Here is a 24442-nt window from a genome sequence, read left to right on the forward strand (position 1 = left end):
GCAGGGTTTACATGCCAACATCAGCATTCTGACTGGGGTTTTTGGACATCATACAAATGTGTTTTGGCATTATGATGGCTATAAGACTGAACAACAAAAAATGAAATGAAAGTAAGATCCTCAATATGAAATGTGTATCGATTTATACACATTTTTTCAGGCTTTCACAGAATGTATCGCTAAGTATTTCAACACATGGAAATTAACTTACTAGGACTGGTAAACATGAGTGTGGCTGCAAGCACGGGCCTATATGAACCCTATAGACTAAACAGAAAGAAAAAAGCAAGGGCCCTGACGGAGGAGGGAGGGAGGGAGGAAGAGAGGCAGCGTGGAGAACAAATTAAAAGAGGGGACATACCGCAGCAGGAAATGAAGAACAAGGCAGAAACAGTGGAAAGAGGAAAAAAAAAAAAAAAAAAAAAAAAACAGGCTCTGGAAAGTCTAACAAGTACGTCCAGAAACTGTGTTCTTGTACAGACTTACATCAGAAAGCTTGCATCTGCTTCCAGGATACAACATAAACAAACAAGCACCTCCTCCACAAACACACACATACACTTATACTAGATGCTTCCAACCTTGACCAAATGGTTTTGGCTGCAGCTGGCAGAGTTGACAGTGAGCTAGCTACCTCAGTGGAAACAGAGCCAGAGGCAGCTCATACTACAGCCACTGTGTGTGTATGTGTGTGTGTGTGTGTGTGTGTGCATGTACATAATATATGTATCTTTAATATGCAGCATGCCGTCACACACACACACACACATATATATATACACACATATATAACTGGAGGGTCTACACATGTACACAAATAGATGAACATTTAAATGTACATGTGCGTGTGTCTGAGGGTCACTGAGGCCAATGTTAACTAGCTGTAATGAAGAAAAAGTGATTGGCCGCAGCCATGTGTTTCCACACCACAGGGCAGCACACTCTTACAGCTGTGCTAAAAGACTTGTTTGCCAAGAATATTAATTATTAGAATAATAGTAAAAAAAAAAAAAAAAGAATCAAAATTCAAAACCGCATCTCAGCCTGGTGTACAGGTAGGCTGGGTCATTTTTCAGTATATTAAAATGTAAACTGTGTCACAATTATAAGGCAAACTATACAATATCACTTTGTACACGCTTGAGTGCAAATATGCAACTGTAACTAGTTCAGTCTCTTTTTGCAAAGAGTGAGTAAAGATGCACCAATATGGATACTGATATCAGATATTGGTCCAATACTGACTCAAATAGCTGGATTGGTATTGGTGACAATGGGCTGATCTGGTGTCAGTTGCCATTATTTTAATAAATACTGGCCGCTACCCAGAGCCCAGGTATCAGTATTGGGACTGAAAAAGTCAGATTGGTGCATCCCTGAGAGTAAGTTAAGTGCTTTTAGAGCTGCAATGTTTAGTTGATTAATTGATTAGTCGGTCAACAGAAAATTAATCGCCAAATATTTAGATAATCAAGTAATTGTTTATATTCATTTTTTTTAAGAAAAAGTGTATAAATTCTCTGTTGCCAGCCTCTCAAATGAATATGTCATAATAAAAATGGATTATTTTCTGGTTTCTCTGATCTTAAACTATAGAAATCTACGTACCTTTGGACTGTTGACTGTTTGAGGGTGTCACCTTCGCCTTTGGTAAACAGTGATTGACATTTTTCACCATTTTCTGACATTTTATATAAAACATTGAGCAACTTATCGATTAATCAATAAATAAAATAATCATTAATTTGCAGCCTTTGTTCCTTTATTTGCTAAACTAACATTACAAGATTTGTTTGACTGCACAACTCTAACTGTTGGGGTCACCAGGACTTTGTGAACTCATAAATAAAGTAACAGGTGAGTAAAAGCTGACAGACTCTGTCTTAAAGGGGATACATTACATTCAGTTTACTAGAGTTGTAATATTCAGCCTGTGAAAACAATTGTAGCTCGGGAAGCAGCTTTCTATGAAAGTCTGAGAAAAGAACTCGCCTTTAAAACCGCTTTACTTCTAAACAGATTAGCCTAACAGACAACACAAGCACCTCAAGTTATTCTACCAACAGCAACATGATTAAAGATAAGAGTCTTATCAGTTCACAGAGATAAGAAATTTCAAGATAGCACAGCTTAATGTGACTGAATGCCTGCATGTTAGTTCAGCGACATAAAAGGGCAAAAGAACAGTGATCTGAACCCTACAGAGGGCAAAGTTATCCCAGAAATCTCGTCACTGCACTGACAGTAAGCAAACAACACAGGAAAGGGTCGGAAACTGCAGATAGTGCAGTGCAACAGTAGAGTGTGTCTACAAGGTAAATTACATCAGCATACATATACATATATATATATATAGCATATGGTGTGAGCGAGAAAGTTCTTCTTCTGTGGTGAGGGTGTAAGAATATGTCCTCGCAAACATTTTCCCCCTCCTCTTTTTGACAACCACATCCCTTTTTGTTCAACCATTCCTTCTTCAGTCCGTTAAGTTTCATCTCTAAATCTTCTGTTTTCCTTTCTCTCTCTCTCTTAACCTCCCTCCTTCGTCTCCTCCACCTTCAGCCTAAAATAAAGCGGCCCCTTGTACGATTGCTCCAAGACAGCCGGTGCATTCATGGCCGGCAGACAAGGGCCAATTATGTAATTTAATGACCATTACGTAGTGGCTAAAATAAGATTATGGCCAATAGCGCAACACAGGCAGGTCTTTTTCTTTGCTTCACAGCATTTTACCTTACATGTTGTTCTTTTTTTTTTTTTCTGCAACAAGACCGAAGAAATCGTACTGTTTAATCCCTCCGGGTTTCCTGATTTCAGAAGGACTCTTTGCATCACTGTCATCTCTCTCTTTCTTTACCGCGATGACCTTTTCTTTATATGATTTTATTTGGATACAGTCGCTGCAGAGAATCATTGACCTTCTTTTCATATGATTTGAGTAGACAGAGGTTTTTAATGATGCTGAACAGTTCCATCCCCCCCCCCAACCTTAAGCACTTTGAAGATGATGTAAAACAAGGTATCCGAAATAACAAGCGACTACTGAACCTCCTCCCTTTTTTTCATGTACACAGCCCTGTGTATTCACCGAGGCTCAACGCGCCTTCTCTTCAGTTTCTCTCTTCCCTCTGCTCATATGCATATATGAAGTACACTTCATTCTCCTGGTCCAACAACCCCCACCCAAACCCACCCCCCTCCATCCTCTCTCTCTCTCTCTCTCTCTCTCTCTCCCTGTCCCCATATAGAGGTCATTGGCTTCATGGAAACATTTGATAGGCCAGGGCCAATCGACTGGCATGGATTGGCAGTTCACTGTGAACCTCCAGCTTGGCCTAACTACTTCCATGTGTATATGTGTATGTGTGTGTGTGTGTGTGTGTGTGCGTGTGGATGGAGAAGTAATTTGCTGAGGCCAAACACAGAGGCCTCTGATTAGCATTTGGGACAAGAACTGCTCCTCATTCTTTCATTTACAAGTCTGTTGTGTGTATTTGTGGGTCTGGAGTTCATTCCCAGCTGATCTTAAGATAATACCAAAGCAGCAACGCAGAGCCGGTGCTGAATATTTAAGGAATTTAGCCTGCCCAGAATCAAAGCGTCTGAGGAGAACATTGCCAAAAATGCCTCTGTACTTGCACACAAGCTCACCTTGGTTCGTGATGCCAACAGTGTGCAATCCAGATATGCAACATTCTTATCTCCCTCTCTGAAAAGGCCTATTAATATGGCATCAATGGCATCAAATGCAAAAGCAGCCTTCTATATCTCCCGTTATCAATGTTTTACCTAAAATTCAAATCTACAGCCTCAGGTAAGTATAGCTAAAGAGAAGGCAAACAACAGAGCTGATAACTTTCATATTTTAGAGTCGACAGCCGATAAATTTGAGTTTTAAAAAGCCTAAAAAGTACATATTAAGCGTGGTTGTGCAATTCGGTGGTAAACTCAAAGCTAAAAACTATTAACCCATCGGTAGATAGTCAACAATTTTGATAACTGATCAATCATTCAAGACATTTTCAAGTGCCAAAGATTCACTGGTGGGTAATTCCAGCTCAAATCAACAGATTTTAGAAAGTTTTCCAGACTGACCATCTTGGATTTGCTTCATACTTTATGTCAATGATGTCATTGTGCCCAACAACTAGTGTGCAAAATTTTCAGCTTTTATCTTCTTTCGTTTCTGAGATATGGAGGCTTTAAAGAGGAGTCCTGGTCTGCAAAAAAATGAGTGTTGCTGAAAAATCACAAAGTTCCATAAGTCGTTACTTTTGAACTATTCATGCTAGATGCTTGAAATTTTCAGGGATTGTTCTTTAACTTCTAAAATAGTTGGCAACAGTTTCACATTTGCCAAGTTATGGCTTGCTGAAAATATATTAAAAAATTCTGTCATGCTTTGGAGAATATATATTCATATTGAACCACATCAGATCTTTTAAATTTTGATATAAAATACTCATGTTATCGTATTTTCTTAGCAACTAGGTGTATGTCTGAAAGAAAACGACATTTCTGATTTATGAGGCATTAAAAATGGAAAAAAATGATTTCACACCTATATTTCAAGTGCATATTGCCCATGTATGACAAAGTCTACCATAAAAACAATCATAGTACTGGAAAGAGCATGTTTTAATTAGTTAATGCACAAAATATGAAGTTGGTACCTTGAACCAAACTACACTAGTTAAGGTATCAAACATGGTCTTTATGGTTTTGGGTGATTGTTTTGTTCCTTGGTTGCCATGTGATGTTTTGTTTACGTAGCCATGTGCTTCTGTTCCTTGTGTCTCTGTCTCTTCCCATCACCTTATTCTGTTTATTAGCCTGGTCACTGTCTGCTTAGTTTTCACCTGATCCTCGTTGAGTTTGACCAATGAGGTTTCCCCTGTTTGGTTCTCCTTGTGTATTTAATCCCTTGTGTTTTTCATGTAACATGGCTTCATCTTTGGCACCATGCTGCTCTGTTGGAGAAATGCTCAGTTGTTCTGGAGACTGGCACAAATTGGATCATGTAAGAAACCTCAAAAGGTAAGTTTACTTTAAAATAATCAATTGGACATAGCCTATAATTAACTTTTCATAGAGAATTTTTTTGATACAATTTTCAGCAAGCTCTAACTTGTGGGCCATCTATTTTACAAGTTAAAGACATCTAATAGTGTAGAACAATCCCTGAAATCCCTGAAAATTTCAAGCATCTAGCATCAATAGTTTGAAAGTAATGACTTATGGAACTTTTTAATATTCTAGCAACACTCATTTTTGGCAGGCTAGGCCCCCTTTTAAAGCCTTTATATCTCAGAAACGAAAGAAGATACAAGCCAAAAAATTTGCACACTAGTTGTTGGGTAAAAAGACATTATTTACATCAAGTATGAAGCAAATCCAATATGGTCTGTCGGGAGGCCTCTGTTGTTTTCACATGGAATGATCCTGGTTCTAGCTTTGCAAATGTGAATATTTGCTCATTTTCTTTTTCTTCTTCTATGATAGTAAGCTGTATATGTTTGGGTTTTAGACTGCTGGTCAGACAAAAGCAATTTAAACATGTAAACTTGAGCTTTGGGGAATCGAGATGGACATTTTTGCTACTTTCTAACATTTTATAGACCAAGCGATTAATCAGTTAAGTGAGAAAATGAAAATGAGCAGAATAATTGAAATAATGAAAATCAAGTTGCAGCCATAGTACACTTATTAATAATAGGCAAAGACTGCTTTAAAAATAGGCTCTAACTAACAGCAGAGATCCAAATGCTCTTTAGTATGTCACACTGATGCATTTATTATTTGCCAATGCACTTCACAGGGAAGATTTCAAGGAACTTTCTTAATGTTGTACATTTTCTACATTCAAGTTTAAGTAATTAGCTCCACTGATGGAAACTAATTCTAAACTAAAATTATTCATTAGTGCATGTATGCAAAATGTCTTTCTTTTATATCCATAGTGTTGCTGCTCATCATATGCAAAATCGCGTCATATGCAAAAAAAAAATTTTGTTTGTCAAGGCCTGAGTGCAAGCAAACAGTTAGCACACTGTCTGCGCACACACACACACACACACACACTCTAACACTAGGGGACCTTTCACCCCACCATACCCCCCATCTTTCACTCCTCAAGAGTAAACATCATCTATGGAGTCTGGTCTCGCTTTTTCCACCCTGACCTCTCCAATGAAAGAACTCATTCTCTGTTTCCTCCCTCTCTCTCACTCTCGTCACATCAGCTTTCCAGCCGTCCCTCTGACTCACGCTCGGACAGACAGATGTAACTCTTTCCATTTTCTACCTTTTTTTTCAGTGTACGTGGAACAAGCTACTGCAGCCCAGGTTATACTTGCACAAAGTCATCTTATCAGTAAGTGTTAGAGCAGATACAAACTCACACAGACAGTGGCTGCATTCGTTTTGGACCCTGAAGGGGTCATTTAGCTGTAGGGTGATGTCACCGTTCGCTGCACGCACACACACACACACACGACTCACACATGCACACACTTTGGACCACACATGTGAGCAGGGAGCCTTGTCTAGTTTGACTGCAGTGTGTGAAGCGGTCCTGAATGACAGCAGGGAGATGACAGAGATTGGCAGGTGAATACACTGAGCTCCTTGTGTTCAGATGAAATACCTGTGAGCTACATTAACTTAAAAAAAAAAAACACTGTCCTGTGAAAGAGCTGACAACCATATGACTACTGAACAGTGGCACTTTTGATAGCTTTACAGCATATGATCTGAAATCAACTCATAAAAACAATAATCAGGGTTTTGTCAGCTCAGACAAGGAGCAGAACAAGTCAGTACAATGTTGAAGGATCCTGTTTGCCTGGAAATGCCGCAACGCCACAATAATCTTACGTTATTTTCTTAAAGCAGTATTCCACTGACTTTACACGAATAAATCAGTTTACTTGTCATGGGGAGTACCGGCCTAAAAAATGATTTCAACAGGGTTATCTCAGCTTGGACTTGGAGAGTAAAAATGTACAACAGGAAGCTTGTGTTTGAAACTGGAATTGTGGTGTTTCAAAGAGGTGGGTATGTACCAGGCAGGGTGGGTATAATGGAGTTGTTGTTTTTTTTTCTTTAAAGGATATGTTACTTACCATTGAAACACAGGACTCTCCCAGATAATATAATGATCATATAGGTTTATATTATGACCAGCATTTTGATTATTTCAACCTTGTTTCTGAGAAATCACAGTTTGTCTGTGATTTTGGGATGGCTAGGGATACTACAGTACCCATCAGCCTCAGTTGCCGTTGCTATGGAGAAGAAGTCAGTCATGGGTGCGAATCAGAGCGGTAATGAATTCAAAATGTTTTGGTGTTGAAGTTGTGAATGAAACACAGTGCTATAGTTGCTGAATTCACTCAAATGTGACCCAAACATTAAAACAGACCCGACTCATGCTGCAGATTGTAAAATCAGTTTTATCAGGTGCACATGACTGTTTTTTAAGCTTGGTGAGTGGCTGTTTCTTGCCGAAATGTTTTTGGAACTTGATCCATATTAGGGAATATAAATCTGAATATTTCAGCCTCTGATTCTGTCAGTCTGTCTTTCCCAAGTCCCCCAATTTTATGGAAGCACAATACTAGATCACTGTAGTAAAGCTACTTGGAGAACTCCATATGATCACTTCCCTACATTATTATATATTATACAATATGGATAAAATCTTCTGTCAAAGTATATTTAATTTTATATTGCAATAGCAATATATTGTTCTTATGGTGTTAATTCTATGGTTAATAACTCCATTGCTAATTGTAACTTTATTAGCTTTTTTAGTATAGACCATCTTCACAGAAGATGTTTTGACATGTCATGTAGTTAAAGGTGCAGTGTGTAGAATTTAGTGGTGTCTAGCAGAACAGACTTCGCAGGAATGGAATAATATTCATAAGTATGTTTTAAGTAGCGTATAACCCCATGAAAATAAGAATTCTTGTGTTTTCGTTACCTTAGCATGAGCCCTTTATGGGAGCGGGTCCTCCGCCATGTTGCACTACCATGTTTCTTCAATAGCCCAGAACAGACAAACAAACAACTGACGATGGCTCTGTTCTTGTTCAAGTGTCCCAATAAGCCATGACACACAAGACCAGGACCCATAAGCAGCTGAATAGAATTCAGCCATGGTTACTTTTATTATTTACACCTGTGTTTTTACTACTGTGACAAGTCAAAATGTCTTCTGTGAGAAAGGCCTGTTGTCTGTTTTATTATTGTTGTAGGGCTGCAACTAATAACAACTTTGATTATCAATCGTTTTGTCATTTTATGCGTCTTGACCAGGTCTCCCTTGCAAAAGAGGTCTGTCCTCATCGTGATTTAAACATTGCCAAGTAGAACATTCACTTGAAATAAAACTGAAAATCATTTATAGATGTAATAACCAGATGGAAATCTAATCCAAGTAAGTAAAAATCAAACAAAGTACATCATCACATTGATGCAAAAATCATGCAAATCAAAATCCTGCTGACAGATTCACAACATCACCTGCAACTTGCCTAAAACAACCAGAGATATTAAAAGCAACAGAAACATTACCAGCAATTTTCATCCATTCAAACAAATACGGAAACACACAGTGACACTTTACAATGTGTCACCTTACTCAGTGCTGAGATTAATTGTGGTTTCAAATACAGTTACATCACAGGTGTTGAACAACGTAACCCCCTTCCTATGCAATCCCACCCACACACACACACTTCTGTATCTTCACGCCATCTCACCCACTGAGCTCATTCAGCAGGAATCAGATGATTTCACTGCTGACCCGCGGAGAAAAGAAGAGCAGCCCGGTCCGCTCTGTCTCTCATTATCTGCTGCCTGTGCGTCAATCTAACTTCAGCCAGAGAAGAATACCTACGTTCCCTTTGAAGTCCGAGCTTGACTACAGTAAATTATTAGCTTGTCTGCACCGCAGCTTCAGGCCCTTAGGACACCCCCCCTGGCTGTGGGTGCCATTACCTGCCATTCAGTAGTTGAGCATCTCTCAAAGAGGGCAACAATGACTGTTACGCCTCGCTGCGGTGCTACCCGAGTTTATCTTCCTACCCTCTGAGAGACAGTGGATGTGAGTGAGTTTACATAGGCCTATAACAATAGAGTGAGAGACAGGGAGGGAGAGAGCGGCACAGCAACTCAGATTAAATAGCCAACATTCCTTTAAAAGGAAGAGAAGGTAGCCTTTAGGCTCCAGACAAGCCTGCACTTGTAAAAAACGTGGGGATAGAGAGAGAGAGAGAGTGAGAGAGAGAGATGACAACTGCAGTGCTCCTCTAGTCTAGCAGAGCGTAACAGGAAGTGGCAAGGCCTGCTTCACATGGGGCCTCTGGGGTGCAGCGGCTGGCTGGCTGGCTGGCTGGCTGGCTGGGAACACGTCACAGACTCTGAAATCGCCCTTAATAAACACATGACACGTCTAATAATTAGCAAACCTAAATCTCTTTTAGCATTCACTGGTGTTAAGAAATCGCTTTGACAGAGCTGAGGCGATACTAGACAAACTGGCCCGGCAACCTGTCAAAAAAAACCAAGAAAAGTTGTTGTTCTTTAAGGAGTGAGTAATGAAAATGTGACAGTGACACTGGCAAGCACAGCCCACACAGCCTCCAATCTTTAGTTAATGACTGCAGTGAGATAATGAAGCTGCATTAGACGTACAGTAATTGCAGTTTCCTGAGAGAGCAGGAAACTCTCGTCTATTCTGCATGTGGGCAATGTCCTCTGTTTCACAAGGCAAAAAAAATCATCATGGGTAATCAATTATATGCAGACACTAATTATTGAACGTTGTCTGCACTGAAACCCCCCACTTTCTATATAGGCTGACTGATGACTGAGAAGAAGAGGAGGAGGATGAGAGAAGTCTAGGAGGGACTCATGCATATACTGTGCAGCATGTTTGTAACCTCTTTCCATGATGTACATTTTCGTACAAGACCATTTAAGCAGAAGAAATACAAGCATGTCCATATATTCTATAGCTGCATTTTCCTTATGAGAAACAACCACATTAATTTACTCCTATGATAAATGTCAGAAGGACACACTCGCAAGGAAGATAAAAATACATAAAATTTCACAAGGTCACCGGCTATAAACTCTCCACTGCCTACCAATGACACAGCATAGAAATATTAAAGTGATTTGTAGTTGGGGTAAGACCTAAACGAGTAAAGTCGTAAAATCCTAGATGGCTTAACAGCTACTTCCACGCTTCTCACACATAATTCACACTGCCTAAAAACAGCTAAACTTTGTCCCCTCTGTTGAATTAAGTAAACCACAAGTCCAAATAAATCCGTTATTAGCTAGTTTGTTTTATTCAGAGGACGAAGTGTCGTACAGCAAGCCGAGCGCAGCATTCCTGTATGCGGACGCTAACGTCTGCTGCTCGGGCTGAAACGGGGAAGGGAGGGGGTTGAGAGGGGGGGGGGGGAAATAAGCCGTTTCTCTCGGTAAAACTATTATCCATGACGACTTTAAACATACCAGACGAAACCGTACAAGAGCAAGTTCTTAACACTGTTGGTCAGAATAATGTTAAAATCGTATACTCACCCACAAATATGGAGAAAACGACAGGCGAGGCGTCTGATAGGTTTCCTGTTCGAAAGTTGCCGTGTGTCAGTCAGTGGGAAAAAAAACATTGTACGCGGAAGTAACGTTACACGGCCAAAAAAAAAAAAAAAAAAAAAAAAAAAAAAAAAAAAAAAAGCGGAGGGTCACCGACAGACGGCGAATTAAACGCAACGATTTGGTGTTTCACAGTTACCGATCATAATGTGTCTGATAACTACTAAAATGTTACTGTAATTTAACTTTCAGCTTATTTGTGTTTCACGGTTTGACTCAAGTTAAAAAAAAACGGTTGTTTCCGCACTGTGTTACACAGTAAGCCGTCCCCGTACACACACACACACACACACACACATACACATACACGCACACACACTCACACTGTCGTACACTCAACATTAAATATTTTATATTATATATTTACCCCTGTATGTGATTTTTAATGTGTAAAAGCGACAGGGTAGGGAGTAGAGTAGAGTCAGGGATATTTACGCAAGAAATGTCATTGTGCTATGTTTGTCATTTGCACATACAGAAGCCCATTGCTCTCTGTGACCAACATTTTACTGATTTTCTGATAATTATTAGCCAATTTCTTACATTTTCTCAGAGGAGGCCTGTTGCGTAAAGCTAGTTTATCTTATCATCAATATTAGTGTTAATTGGCTAGCAGAAAATTAGTTTTCTTCCTTATTTAGTTGATTATTTGCTCCTAACCAACCTTAACTTCTATACACAGAATTTTTTCACTTTTATGACTTTTTTTTCTGATGTATGCTGATGTATGCGATATAGATTATATTTGCTCATAAACTAATTTAAAGAGTGTGAAGAGATTACAGCTGTAAAGGCGTCATGAAAAGGTCATGTGTCTGTCGTGAAATCAAAGCAATTGTTTGCAAAGTTGACTGCTATAATTCAACTTTACTCCCTTTTTGCTCACTGTCTGCTTCTCTGCTCCCCCCTGTGGAGAAACAAAGATACAACCTGGTCCCTTCACATCTGAAAATGTCCTTTGAGTGCTGATATGACCACCCCTCAAAAAACAAACAAACAAAAAAACACATAATATATATACTGTCCTGTTAGTAAGGTTTTCATCAACTTAAGTTTATGTCACAACAGAATAAAGTCTGAGGTTCAAATTTCATTTTTGACCTTGGAAACAGCAGCAGGAAAATCTCACCTAAAGGTCCATTTAATACAGTAGATGTGTTTAGTTTTTGAACATATCACATGATCTTCATCATTATCTGTTGAAATTGTAAATATTCAATATTTCCAATTTCCTGAGCATTTTAAGGATTTTTTTTGTCAATGTTTGCTTAAAATAAAGTCTATTTGGGTTTATGTTTTGCATTACAAGTATTATACAATTTACTCTGTTATCTCCCTATTTAATTCCAGGCATTTAATAGCCAGGGACTCAAGCTGCAGATGGTGTGATTAACCAGTTTAGGTAATTTCTCAATTGGTGGTGAAGGATTCACAAATGGCAGAGATGACAAAATAAAAGATACTGTTCTGTGTCTGCGGTTATTGGCAAAAGTTTTACTTTTAACTGGAACTATTGCAGACCTGTTAGAAACATAAACCACATGAGTTTAGCATAATTTGTATCAGTCAGTATCTAAGTGTTCAAATGTGTGTGTGTGTCTGAATGGTCATTGTAACAAGGACACAGCGTACCAAAGTTCCTGTTGGGCTGACAAACTGTGATGTAATGAGCACATTTTCACTTCCTACTTTCGTCCTCCTCTGACCTTCTTTTCTCTTTGGGTTTTCTCTTCATTTTTTGCATCATGTCATGAACCTGAATACATCTAGTTGTCGCTCTGTGGTGTTTTAAAATGATAGATGTTAGTTAAGGACATAAGGTCAATTTATTTTCTGCAAGAATGTACAAATATTTGTAAGCTGTGCCCTCTATGCTCAAATTAGTTATTATAATTTTCACATAAAAATCCTTTGTGACTGTATTATCACAAATAGGAATGACAATAAATCAGGAAAACAATAAGTTAGAATCTATATATGTATTTATCAGTCAGCCTCTGCCTGATAATTCAATTACTGTCTTCATTAATTTGATTATGTGAGAACTGTTTTAATATAAAATCAGTTGGCTTCGATAACATCAAACTAAATTTGAACTATCATCACATTACGGCACAGTTGCAAGAAATCAAACTAATTGCATCATTATTTGTACTAATGTTGTGTAATTCTTTTCACAACTGCGCAAACATTCAGAATAAGATCACAGCTGTCAATAGTAAAAACTGTTGATTAATAAACAGGAACCAAAATTCAAATTTGTAAGATAATTACAGTCACATTAGAATGAAGTATTATATCCTAATTTACTAATTACAGGAGATATTGTCATCAAACAGTAAAAAATGTAGTTTCATCCCAAATGCATACTGTCAAAAAGAATACAATATGTATGTCTCTGTACCAGTAAGCTAAGTAAATATGTGATAGATAATCTGCAGTGAATTTCAAACATCATGTCAGAAATTCATCTGGCAACAAGCCAACGATGGAACGTCACCTTTTGTCAGTCGCTGTCACACAATGAATCCGTCCGACAAACTCACAGCCAACAACAGTCCGCTATCCAGAATAATGTTTATTGCTTTTGAAGATATTAATCGTTTTCTTCTTTTTTGCACTTTCCATTTTTCCTCTTTACAGTAAAACAAAGAGAAATGACAGGTAAAACCACTGCATTGTCATGTTTGGATGTGTACACACACATACACACACAAAGGAAACAGTATTTACAGCTGTTAGTGTACTCCACGTGGAGATGACTGGAGGCCTTTCCTGTAGCAACTCAACAAACATAGAGCTTTACATTAACTTTACAATAGAGTTTTCACAACTAATGGTATACCGCCACTGTTTGACAAACCAGGCTATAAAGGCTATGAAGCTGTACAATATGGTTTAGTGTTCACTCTGTGCTGACAAACTGGGCCATAGAAAGGATGTCGGTCATTAGTTCTGGGTAGAGCAAAGATAAACAGTCTTTCAATATTTTTTCCACTGTTTAATGTCCTCAAGCAAAACCAAATGGCCTTCTGCTGGCATGGACAAAAAACATTGATTGAAAAATAATCAAAACAGATTTTGGAGTGAGGACTTTAAAACAAAAATGCAAAGACCAATATTTTTCACATTTGACTAATTACATTACAGTTACACTGGGTGAATGCTAACTATAAAAATAAGTCTACCGGCATATTTTGAACCCAAAGGGTTCGTACGTTGGGCATCTGGCAAAAATGACCAAAGGGCACAATTAACTGGGGTTGAGAAAATCAGAGACAATTCCCAGTGTGAACTCTGTCCTCATCATAGAAAAACATCTTCAGAGTGCAGGTCTTCTGCCATTAATAATTTAAACTTTGATACACCTAAGCTTATAATTTTTCCAACATGTTTACATACTGAATTAAATCACAACAATACACTAAATCTTATAATAGTGAATAATAATTAAATGTAATGTACACCATAATAAAATATATACACAGAAATAGTCATACAAATTCTAAATTGGTCCAGCTCCCTCTGCTCTCTTTTTCTTTCCTTTTACAAAATGTGCAGGAAATACTTGAACCACAGGACAAAATAAATATTCACAGACTACCACAGTTACCACTATTAGAAATATGGATTTTAACATTTAAATAAACCCGTAAGAAACAATAATATATAAAAGTAAGTGCAAAATAAACTTAGGGGCAACAATTTCAACCACAGGATTACGGAGAAGAGATGATTTAATTGAAGGAGACACTGACTGAAAAGACCACTAGGTGGCAGTATTTGACTATGTCTCAAAAGTCAGTGATTATACATAGTCTAAATCTCAAGAATTACAAGACAAATCTGTAAAATTGGATCGATCTGACCATTATTTGTTGTTTTGTTCTGTTAGTATAGGGATGTTGTTTGTTAATGTTTGTCAAGACGGGCAATGCTTTGTTGTAATTTACCACCTCACTGCCTTCTATCATAGCTCAGCTGCAGACAGCAAATTGTAGAGTACTGCTAGTAATGCATAAAACGAGTCTACAAACCATGGAGTGATCATTTGGTGTGAGAGATCAAAACAGAAAGGACAAGATGGTGATACAGACAGCCAGTACCCTAAAAACTGTATGCCCCATATATTCTCAGATGGACAAGTCGGTAGTGTAATGGATTGTAGGCAAGTTAAAAACTTACACAGCAAACAGGGAAACAGTAATTGTAGAAGTAAAGAACATAACTGCCTCTCCTGGAAAAAGTGTTTATCAAGAGTGATTGAGGAATTGATAATGTAAAGAGAAAAAGATAAATGAAAGGAGAGAAAAAGAGAGTTATCAGAGCCTAGACTGGCAAGATGGTGGACGCAGAGGAAAATGTATTAGCTGTGTATCATTTTAAGAGTCTCTGTCTCCCTGTGTCTGTCATGCAGAGCCATGGAAGGGGAAAGTGATGGAGGCAGGGACGGGGGTGGAGGACTGATGGGAATCAGGCTCTTCAGAGGGTGGGGGGACACTGGCGGGGGGAGAGAGGAGATGGGTGGCAGCACGCTCCCTTTCTTTCCATCCAACACTATCTGTGACCGGTTTGCCAGGCTGGATTCCTTGCTGATGCCAAATTCATGCTCATTTTCGTTCTCCGAACTGCAGTCGCTCAGATCTGTGATCTCCAGGTCTGAGTCCGACTCCAGGTCCTGCTTCACCCCTCCTCTCCTCTCCGTGGGGCTCTGCTGACCTGTCCCAGTCCCAGCTCCCAGGCCGACCGCTCCCAGTCCCAGACTCAGCCCCGTGCCCGGAGGATTGGCCTCCCCCCTTTCCCTTTCCCCCAACGACGCCCCGTTGCCAATGTCTGTCCGACCAATTGACAGGGTCCCTGGATAGGGTGGCAGGCTGAGTCTGACTGGCTGACCACCCGCCGTGCCGTTTGTCGCTCCGGTTTGCCCCGCTGCTCCCCTCTCACCCCCAGCTGCCTCCACTGGGGGGAGCAGGGAGGAGAAGGGATGAGGCAGCTGGGAGAGGCTGCTCTGCAAAGGGCTGGGGTAAAACTGGGAGGGGTAGAGGGAGCCAGGGGGCAGTTTGGGGCAGTTATTGAGAGAGAAGGCCCCTGGGAGGTAGGGGTTGAAGCCCCAGGGGTAGTCAAAGGGTGGGTTGCGAGGGTACGGGCCCAGCAGGGACGGGGGTTTGGAGTAGCACGGAGCACCTAGGACAGAGAAAACCCAGAGATGGAGGTTAGCTCTCAGAAGGGCCAAAGGTTTCTTGACATACAACATCCAAGAATGTTCACTAATTAACAGTATTAGCAATTCTAATCAGAAGCCACAGGGGCCAATTCTGGCACGGTTGCTTTCAACAAAAAATCTGATGGTTCATTTATGCATGCCAGTACTCTGAAGTACACCCACTTCAGACTGCTGCAACCCAGATGTGAACACAAAGATTCTGCACTGCAGTGGCAAAAAAAAAAAATCACATAACTATAAAAGGAGAGTTTACATCTTTCAAATCGTGTATTTTTTAGAACGTTAAAAAAGGAAATATTTGGAGACATGCCGCCACTGTTATGACTGTAACTCATCACCCTGGTGACAGTCACCTATAAAAAAATCTAGCTGAGAAATAATAAAGAATGCATCAGCGTCATAGTTTGTATACTTCCAGGGGTTAAGTGACTGACAGACAGGAAACTTGCAAACTGTCATTCTCTTGTCCCCCCCCCCTGACGTTTTGACATGTCACCGTATCATTTTAGATTATGCAAAAACCTCAAGGTGTAGCAAATTAAATGTTGCACTGTATTTGAATTCTATTTCTTGTAAGCATCATTTGAGAACAGAAAAAGGGGGTAAATTTGAGGTGATGCTGGGATTCAATTTTAATGAACAAACAAAAGCATTGCCTCTCAACCTACTGTACTTCCTTCCAACTGACAACCAACTCAAAGATTCTCTCTTTCCTCTGCACCCTCCACCTCTCTTTCGCTCCCTCTCTTTCACTCTGTTATTTACTATGCAGGGCTAATTTGACAGTGGTGAAGTCTCTGCGTGCTGGGCCAGGAGTAGCTGGCAGACACATGAATATTGAATCAGTCAGGCAGGCCTCACTTGCTTATGAAAACACAGTAATGGGCGCCCACAGGCCACAAACTGAAGCCTGCACCCTCAATTAGGGCCTTCCTGCCTGGGAAGGGATTAGGACAGCGGGGACACATGGGAGGGAGAGGAGGGTGAGAAGGGAAGAAGGGGGGAATAGGACCTGAGGACAAACAGAGTGGTGGGGGGGGGGAGCAGGTTGTGTGATGAGGAGTGTATGTGTGTGTGAGTACATCTGTTTACACACTACCTCTGTAGCTCTGCAGACACGCATTCATACACATTCTGATGTTCGTATAGTGTGTGTAGAAATACAAAGGCAGAGGCATTAACACACGTATAGTGTCGATCAGGCAAACAAACACAAATCTGCGCTGCATTTGTTGACACTTGCATACAGAAATAGAAGAAGACAAATGCAGGCAATCATGCTGAAAAGGCAAATGATTTCTCCAGCCTTCAGTTTCCAACGTGTTTCTTACCGCTGCTGATATGCATAATTCACAAGCTAACCTGGCCTCTCTCACACCTGCAGCACAGCTTCACTGCGGGCTGCAATGGGACAGCCATCTCTCTTATTTCCTTTAACAATAAATGTTCATGCCTCCCTATATCCTCATTCCTCTCCCTGCTCTCCTCCTTTCCCTCTACGTTCTCCTCCTCCTGTTATTTAAGAGGGTCTGCTTTCTCTGTATACAATATTCCTCATACACCCTCTCTGTACAAGCTGGGTATTTCCTCATGAAGATGGCTTTGTCTCTGTGTGAAATTCCTATTTTTGCATCAGCACGAGGAGTTTTTGTCTAACTTTTCTCCTCCGTCATCTCACCTGAACTGAGGAAAGGAAATGTGTCCAGTCTCAGCTTATCTCCCTCCGGCCCCGGTGCTGCAGTCCCCCGATCAAACAGGGACGTTCCTCTGCCGGAGTCTGGCAAACGGGGAAACAGGGACTGTATGGCCTGAGCGACAAAGAGGGAGAGAGAAAAAAGAAATGGAAAAAGATTATAATGGGTTTGTGCGCTTCCCAAACGGAGCACATGTATTCCTACAACTCCACCCTCATGGCGTCGCTGTGTAGTGTGGGGTAAAATCATATGTTGACAGCGGCACCCTGCAGAGTGTGATGCAAACAGTGACACAGTCGCAGCAAGGACAGGATAAAAAGGGGTGTCATGGGACTCGGGGTAAAAAGGGAGGTAGGAGGACGCAGAGGCTCAGAGACTCAAAGGCAGGAAGAGTACAGAGTCAAATGGAGGCCAGCGATTAAGATTGTGGGTACAAAGGATAAATGACGAGAAGGAGCGAGATTGCAGGCTATTTTCTGCATGGAGGGAGGAGTGTGAAAGGACAGAGGACGGATAGGAGTGAGATCTGAGAGAATGACATCCACTCAGGATGTAGGGCAGCTGTGTGTGTACGTGTCTGCATGAGGATGATATTTTTCTTTTTTTTCTGTGTGTGAAAAAGTATTTTAAAATATGTGAGGTAGAAGGAGACAAGGTAAAATAAATGGAACAGTTGAATCTCAGGAATCAAGGGGGCAAAGGGGGGGATTTTTTTTTTCCTAGCAGGACTTTGGATCAATAGTATCTGTCACCCCGCAGCCCCAAGTTTGAAAGGCGAGACTGTACTCCCAAGCTGCGAGATCTGCGTTGCTTAACAAACCGCATTAATGACCCGCCATTGATCTGATCTGACGCGACCCTTTGCTTTCTATTTCTTTCATTTTCAATCGATGACAGATGGATGCGCCATCGGAGACGGGGATGAGAGAAGGAGGGGATAACGTCGTCTTTTGTTTTAAGGACAAGTTAAAACCGTCCCCCTCCGCTGTCTCCTTCACAGTCTGTGCCTCCTTATCCCATCTTAAGGATGGCACAGACAAATGATGGATGATTCTCTCTTACTGTACTTTAAACTTACGTGCACTCTCTAGGACGTTAGTTGTCCGAAATAAAATCATCTGCACACTGGCACTTACATCCAAGTAAAAAAAAAACACAGCCTTCTACAACAATTTGTGTGGCTCCATCTGTAATTTAGTGCAGAATTTGAAACATTTTAATGGAACTGTTCACTATTTTTTTTTCTCTGTTTATTTTCTCACTTCAGTAGATCCACAAGTAAAACAGTAACATTATTTTTCAACTAAATTAGAACATTTTTGTTCATGCTCCCCTCCTTGGTGTTCTGATACAATTTATCTCTGTAAAAATTTTAGACCCTCTCAGGGCAAATAATAAGTGATTTCTCTTCTATTACAATCACCATTAGAGACAGTGAATAAAACATAGGTATGATGAATACCACCCATCTTCTTGTAAAAAGCCAAAGCACAGCAGGGGCCTGAGAAATACAACAGCAAAACCGTGAGAGTGAAATGGATTTGTTACCTGAATTAAATCACTATTAATAAAAAATAAAGGAGTGGAGAAGTGTGTCTCGCTATCTCTCCTTTTTTCTTTGTTCCAGCTTTCTCTTCTTTTAATTACCTCTGTATTTAAGTGCCATTTTTATAACCTACTATAAAAGATACCCTGAAGAGAAGAGTATACCATTAAATCATGTATGGATATGGTTTAGATTTCAGTCTATGTGGGCCTCATTTCACAAATTAGACTGTAAATATATGTCAATTTTCTGCATTATTTGCATTATTATCTGAAACCAACCAAAATATATCCCTCTACTACCCTTTCCCAATCCCTTCATCCCACCCTGCGTACCTCTGGGCTGCAGTCCGGTGCGGTGGAGCCCCCGTTGAAGTGGTTCTGGGCCAGAAAGAAGGGAGAATTGGCCATGTCAAGGATGGGGTAGTTCACCAACACGACCTTACTGAAGTTAAACTTGTAGGTGAAACGTTTCCCTTTGGTTTTGTGCAAAATACGCTTGTTGTAGTAATACCTGCAGTGGAGGAGAGGATATCGAAGAAGGGATGGATTGAAGGGGGATAAAGGATAAAGGAAAAAGGAAGAGGAAAAGGAAAAAGAGGAGGGAAGGATTAATATAATGCTCACATCAAGGTTTTGTGTCTTATAGCCAAAAGAAAAGAATAAGTAAACAACTTCAGCACTGTGGGGCGAGAGCTATGCTGATTTCCCACTGTTTTTATTCATCTCCTCCTTTCTCAAATCAATTCATGTCTGACTGCCTTGGTTCAATACAATATGGTTCTTTAAAGGAAAATTCTATTCAGCTGTTAACAGACAAAAAGTCAAAAAGAGAAATCCCTTTGAGCCTGAGAGGCCCCAGTACACATAGTGAACATTACACTACAGGACAAAAACTGCAAAAAAAAGCTCATCATCATTTCATTTCATTTCATCATGCAAGTGGCTATTTATCAATTCAAAATTAAAATTGGTTCTGGATGATAATACAATATTATATAGATTACGGCATACAAATATACTGAAATTCTGAGAAATATCACCAAACAAATTTTAATTCTCTCTATGAGTATGAGCAAAAAAAAAAGATTTTTTTTCAGAAAAACACAAAGTTTGTCACTGTTAAAATGAAAATGATTTATGAAATTTCAGAACAAGAGGCAATACAAAAGAATTTCCTTGAACTCGGTATTTGATTCGAAGCATCAGAAGCAGTTTGGGCTTGGAAACACTATATCCAGCCCCGGTGATGTGTAAACGCACATGACACCAAGAAGCTGTCACTGTTTCCAACAGCAAAGCACATTTACAAAGAGGTGGGACAACAAGAGAAGTCTCCATGGTAACGACCTCAGGTGTCTCCCGCTGGGCATGTCGAGCCGCCGTCATGTCAGTTTCCTGTGCCACCCACTGAGGTGTCACAATGTACAGTCTGCCAGGATGCCAAGTTGATCAGCGGTAAAGGCAAAACATGGAGCCATCTGGCTCAGGTGAAGGAGCTGAATGCTCAGGTGGGGGGAGCACGGTGGTGTCGGGGGAAGAGTGGGATGCTGCAAATTGAAAAACCTGTGGATGTATTATTGCGAGATAGAAGTTTTTAATCTCCATTTCTTCCTGTGCTCAGATTTCTTTGTTTTAAAGTGACCACGGCGAGCGCGCCAGATACAGAATGCATTAGACAACCTCAGCATTAAATACTGGTGAGCCGCGCCTCATTATGCAGACACACCATATCAACAAACACAGCAGCATGTACGTATCAGCATGTATCCACAGCGGCTGGGCCCAGTGCAATGATGTGTACGTGTTTTGCTTTGCGTGGCAATTGTGCCGTGGCCCTTAATTGAGCAATTAAGTGAGGCTAATTAAGAAGGCTAATTGTGGCCCCAGCCAATTCATAACAATTAGACTCTGACGACAGCCCCCATTAACGAGAGGCCAAAGGAAAGCAGAGGGAGGGAGGTGGGGTAGGGGGAACAAGTCAGCATAGGATGATTTGCATAAGAAAACTGAGTGTGGTTGAGGGTGTTAACTGCTGAAGGTACAGAGTGTGAGCAATATTGTTTTAATCACCTTCGGCAAGTTCGGTGCTGAGCAGTTTCTCTGTTCTCCACTCTGAAGAAGTCCAAGCAATTTCACACTGGGGCTTAATTTTGAAATCCCTATTGAATTTTTTATTTGGCAGCTCAATGGTGAAATTTCCATTAGGATGTCCACAGATAAGGAGAAATTGAGGGTATTGACTTTCTCCAGGAGAAGTCCCACCTTTATCTTTCCATTTTTACCAACTTGGAAAAGAGACATTACGTGAGGATTCAGTCCATTAGGAGTAAACATAGGGTCAAGTTTATGTAGTGGTCTGATAAACATCTTGATTTTTCTGATACTAACTGTTATTGCTTGACATTCAGCGCATCATGTGTACACGCGTGCACAGACGCCAAAAACACATGGAGTATGATACACATGTCCTGACATACCTCAGTGCCCTGCTCAGCTTGTCATAGTTCATGTGAGGTTTGCATTTCCTTATCCCCCACAGTCGAGCCACCTCATCTGGGTCCTTGATGACAAACTCTCCATAGTCCCCCTGCCAGGCGATCACCCCCTGATACTCCTCCTTCTGCAGCAGCTCCAGGATGAAGTGCCACAGCTGGATCTGCCTGGAGCCGGGGCTCGACTCAGGCTTGTAGGCCCAGTCTGGGAAGGCGAACCCTGAGCAGAAGGAGCAGGAAGGAGAAGAGGATGGGGTTAGGGATCTGTTGTTTGTCCTGCTGCTCGCCAGGGGGGGTAGGGGGGGGGGTCGTCGCTGTCCGGATGACTGATGAGTGATGGAGGTGAGGGATGATGTGTTTAATATCACAGCACGTGCCTTGAGCAATGTTAGTCTGCGCTAATGCCCTCTAGCCTCAACAGATTGGTCAGTGGGATGATGACAGCTCTCTGGGAGAGGTCTGATTGATGCTGCTTCGGCCTGAATTCTAAAAGCCGACTGTATGCGCTACATGGATGGATTTAAGAAGCTGTTTGACTCATCCTAAAGTGAATCTGGCACTAACTAGCCTTGTAAAAACATTAGAGATACAACCAATTACAACCAGAGGCTGAATTTGTTTAGTAATGTGCGTGTGTGTGGTTAATCTTTTCAAATAGCTGAATGTTTGAGATGAATTTCAAGATGATGATGGTGGTGATCTTTCATACATTTTATCAGAACTGTATTTGCTTATTTCGGGTAACCAGTTTCACCAAATTTACACACATGACCTGGGTCGACATTTAGATAAATGTATAGTGAGTATTTTTATGTTATAAAGTACATGACTTTAGGCAAACCTGATGCAAGGTTAAAAAGGGGCTTCTTGTTTTCAGTCAGTTGAACATGACGTTGGGACTGACCTGGCGTCCAGAGCGCAGGCACCGGGGGGAGCAACAGATCACTGACGCAGTTACAGTCCATGCCTCCACAACACCTAAAACAAAGCAAACAGACGAGAAAGAGGGAAAAGACAGAGTCAGTAAAACATGATCACTTGTACAGATTTGCCAAAGTCGGAGTCAACTACTCAGTTGGTTTATTTCAGTGAGTTGAAGCCAAAGTTGAAGAGTGTAAACTTTGTTGAAAATTTACTTGAGTCAGACTGAAAATGGAGGTATTGCATAAGGGTCTAAGGGCGCAACATGGGTTCAAAAACATACCTTAAATCAATATGAAATATGGCAAGGTTATGTTTCATATGTCTTTGGTAGAGATCAGGTGTTTGATGGATGTGATCTTGTGTGGCCACCTGAGGCTATGTCTGATGCAACATGGTGGACATCCCTGTAGTGTATTTATGAACGGGAGGAATTAAATACACTTTTGAAAACCAAGTCAAAACTGAGCCACATTACACATTAAAAAATAAGACTTTTTAATATATAATATGGCTTGGTTATTCCTGAGTGGAGTTTTAAGAAGTAAGAACTACATAATAAGTTATCTACACAATAAGATGTCTGTGTGCAAAGTTATGGCCAAGTACGCTACCGTTAGCTATCGAAACATAAAGGTCTTCTAGAAAAGGAAAGGATTTGATTTATGTTGGTGGATTTGAAGATAAAGTCAATGTAATGTTTTTGTACGATATTATGATTTAAAGGCTACAACTTTTCATGATAGAGAAGTCAAAGTTCTTTGTTTGCATATCTAAGAAGTTATGTTCTGAAACTGTATATTTGGTGTTTTATGAGTCCGTGTGGTCTGAGCACTTGTGTATGTGCATGACACACCGTTAAATATCAGTGGTGGAAGAAGTATTCAAAACCTTTACTTAAGTAAAAGTTGCAATACAATCCAAACATTTAAAGTATGAAAGTATCATCAGATAAATGTACTTAAAGTTTTGCATTGGCCGCTGTAAGTCTTACATAGCTTTTTGATTAATATTGTTGATGCATTAATGTGTAAGTCACATTTTATTGTTGCAGTTGGTCAAGACGAAGATAATTCTAATTACTTTTTTAAAAATCTATAACAATGAGTCATAGTTTATAAGCTGGTAACTCTTGCCGTCAGATAAAAATACAATATTTCTCTTTGAAATGCAGTGGAGAAGAAACGGAAATATGCAAATTAAGTACAAGAACTTCAAAACTATACTTAAGTACAGAGCTTGAGTAAATGTACTTGGTTACATTCCACATAGTTTTTTAAATAATATTTGAAAAAGAGTCAACAAATATTATGCTGATGCCCAGTGAACATTTCCAAAATATACAGCTGAATTCAACAACAGTGATTTACTTTTCTCACTGGCAATAATTACTGACTCAAATCTGTAATAAGAGATATATGTTTCTTTTTCTCACTTGTCATTTTGCATTTTTTAAAAACACAACGCAGTACCTTGAGTGAAAGTCTAAAACAAACTGTTGATTTTCAATCCATCGCATTGCTTCGTGCTCCTTTTATATGCCAGCATGTGATCTGAACGGGTTATAAACAATCGTCTGTGAGGAAGGGGTTGGTTGCTTTATTAAATGACAGCTAACAATATTCATAATGTCTCCTAAATAAAGGCATATAGACATCTGCTGACAGTTGTATGTAAGGAGATTTCAGAGCGAGGGGACTATGAGATGGGATCTAGTTTGGATATCACAGTTTCATCAGGGTTGTTTTACAAAGCTCAGATGGAAGAGATACCCTGCTGCTACACTGGCTTCTTTAATGCTGGTCTCTCTATCTCTCCCTTCACTCTCTGCCTCTATTTAATTATGCTCTGTGAATTTTGGATTTTCCCTCCAGCATTGAAATGGA

The 24442-nt window shown here is 40.2% G+C and overlaps 2 protein-coding genes and 1 long non-coding RNA gene across 18 annotated transcripts in view; 1 reads left to right on the forward strand and 2 right to left on the reverse strand.

The window, feature by feature from the left end:
- The window catches only part of arhgef1b (Rho guanine nucleotide exchange factor (GEF) 1b), a 44080-nt gene extending 33372 nt beyond the window's left edge, over positions 1–10708 (reverse strand). For 2 of the 5 annotated variants that reach the window (XM_042424438.1, XM_042424436.1), the window contains exon 1: positions 10603–10684. The gene's annotated coding sequence lies outside the window, so the exon portion shown is untranslated. Of the gene's footprint in view, positions 1–10602 lie in introns of all 5 variants that reach the window. The other 3 variants (XM_042424439.1, XM_042424437.1, XM_042424440.1) reach the window with 3 other exon arrangements.
- On the forward strand, positions 4697–21770 carry LOC121905882. The gene is made up of 3 exons (XR_006098484.1): positions 4697–5037; positions 6317–6373; positions 21683–21770. It is a non-coding gene; the product is annotated as an uncharacterized LOC121905882 (long non-coding RNA).
- erfl1 (Ets2 repressor factor like 1) overlaps positions 13238–24442 on the reverse strand; it is a 94674-nt gene continuing 83469 nt past the window's right edge. For 11 of the 12 annotated variants that reach the window (XM_042424444.1, XM_042424450.1, XM_042424446.1 and 8 more), the window contains 5 exons: positions 22477–22613; positions 21621–21855; positions 19477–19654; positions 17580–17709; positions 13238–15861 (listed from right to left, as the gene is read on the reverse strand). In XM_042424444.1, coding sequence (XP_042280378.1) covers positions 15044–15861; positions 17580–17709; positions 19477–19654; positions 21621–21855; positions 22477–22600 — 1485 coding nt within the window. In that variant the 5' untranslated portion in view covers positions 22601–22613 and the 3' untranslated portion in view covers positions 13238–15043. The remainder of the gene's footprint in view (positions 15862–17579; positions 17710–19476; positions 19655–21620; positions 21856–22476; positions 22614–24442) is intronic. The other variant, XM_042424455.1, reaches the window with a different exon arrangement.

The sequence above is a fragment of the Thunnus maccoyii genome, chromosome 10 (genome assembly GCF_910596095.1).
Source record: "Thunnus maccoyii chromosome 10, fThuMac1.1, whole genome shotgun sequence".
Taxonomy (NCBI): Eukaryota; Metazoa; Chordata; class Actinopteri; order Scombriformes; family Scombridae; genus Thunnus; species Thunnus maccoyii.